The following is a 1,513-nucleotide window of genomic DNA, read 5'->3' as shown; positions in this document are numbered from 1 at the left end:
AAATACCTTCAGTAGTATCTGTAAGCGCTGATAGATCTAGGTCCAGACTCCTGGATGCGAGGTCCATCCAGGGATCGTCAGTTGCCGTTGCCGTCCCCCTGGTAAGATATATCCCTGGTGCCAAGGATACCCTGTCGGAGTAGAGAGCTCTAGCAAGTCCCAAGCTAGCTTCCTCGGTCAGGCACCACACAGGACTATCCGACGTCAAGCATCTTCCAGGACCTGTAGGTTCACTCTGGAAATACATAATTATGTATTATTTAATAATAATGTGTATATAATATGTAGTATTTAATAATAATGTGTATATAATATGTGTTATTTAATAATTCACTGTTAAATGTAATATATATAAATGAATATTGAAATAAGGTAGATGACCGTATGAAGTAGACTGTAGGAAGATAGTCCGGGTTGTCAATAAAGCTATCAAAACAATAAAAGAAAACTATTTATTATTAAATAACGTTTCGCCCCACTTTACAGGGTTTCGTCAGAGCTAAATGAAAAAGCAAGACACAAACATTTTAGAGTTAACAGAAAATTAAAATAAACATTTCAAAACAATTGTTATGTTTATAAAGTATATAAAAAAAAGTACAATATAAGGGAGTATATATGTAGGAGAACTCGAAACTAGTTACTTTTACTTATCTATAAATTATAAAAAATCTTACCCTTCTTAAGGGTTAGCATAGGAAGTGGAGACATTTTATACCTGACTTCCCACTTTGTGTTTATTGTTTATTTTTATCAATTTTCAAAGCATCTCCCATTTACATATTAGTATACCTCGACTATCGTAAAAGAGTCCAAGAGAAGAAAAATGGCAGTTATTTCACTCCAACTTTTGATTACTTAATTGAAAACTAGTAATAATTAGTAGTCGAAATTGATGCCAAATATAGGTAGAGGGGATAAAAAATGGCGGCTGTTTCTAAAAGTTAAAAATTAAGTTTTTAGCCGGAGGTCTATATCTTTACGACTACCAACAACAATAGAAAATCTAAGAGAGTATCATTTAATGTAGAGTAAATTTACTAAAATGTAAGCCCTGAAAGAGCAATTTACGTTAAATAGTTCTTAAGATATAACCTTTTAAAAAGCAACATTTCATAAAAAGTATATACTAAAATATCAGTAGTTAGTTAATTTATTTTGAGAAATTTATATCTCAAAAACCATTTGGCGTACATATGTCTTTTAGCACTCAAATTAAAGCTAGTTTAATAGACTATAAAGAAATTTATGACCTTTACCTTCGTAGGAATAGTAGTTTTCGTGGTATTTGCTAAAATAAATTGATTTATTGTTGTTCGGACTAATTTTCATTTGCCAAATTTATATTCATATGTGAATATCATAAAAACTACTACTCCTACGAAGATAAGTGTCATAAACTACTTTATAGTAAGTTTAATTTCCTTTATTGTTTATTGTTGGCAGATATATGTCCGTCTTATGGATCTAGAGATATATTATTTCAAAATCCAACATTTTATACGAACAACTA

General features: G+C 30.8%; 1 protein-coding gene across 1 annotated transcript in view; it reads right to left on the bottom strand.

Annotated features, from left to right (window-relative positions):
• The window catches only part of LOC106685457 (uncharacterized), a gene marked incomplete at its 5' end in the record, with an annotated part of 8,840 nt that extends 8,605 nt beyond the window's left edge, over positions 1–235 (bottom strand). The window contains one exon of the mRNA XM_014428135.2: positions 7–235. Coding sequence (XP_014283621.1) covers positions 7–235 — 229 coding nt within the window. The remainder of the gene's footprint in view (positions 1–6) is intronic.
• Positions 236–1,513: the final 1,278 nt, after the last annotated feature.

The sequence above is a fragment of the Halyomorpha halys genome, unplaced genomic scaffold, assembly GCF_000696795.3.
Source record: "Halyomorpha halys isolate HHAL.00 unplaced genomic scaffold, Hhal_1.1 Scaffold695.1, whole genome shotgun sequence".
NCBI lineage: Eukaryota > Metazoa > Arthropoda > Insecta > Hemiptera > Pentatomidae > Halyomorpha > Halyomorpha halys.
The sequence above is the reverse complement of the archived record's forward strand: the minus strand, read 5'-3'. Positions and strand labels throughout refer to the sequence as shown.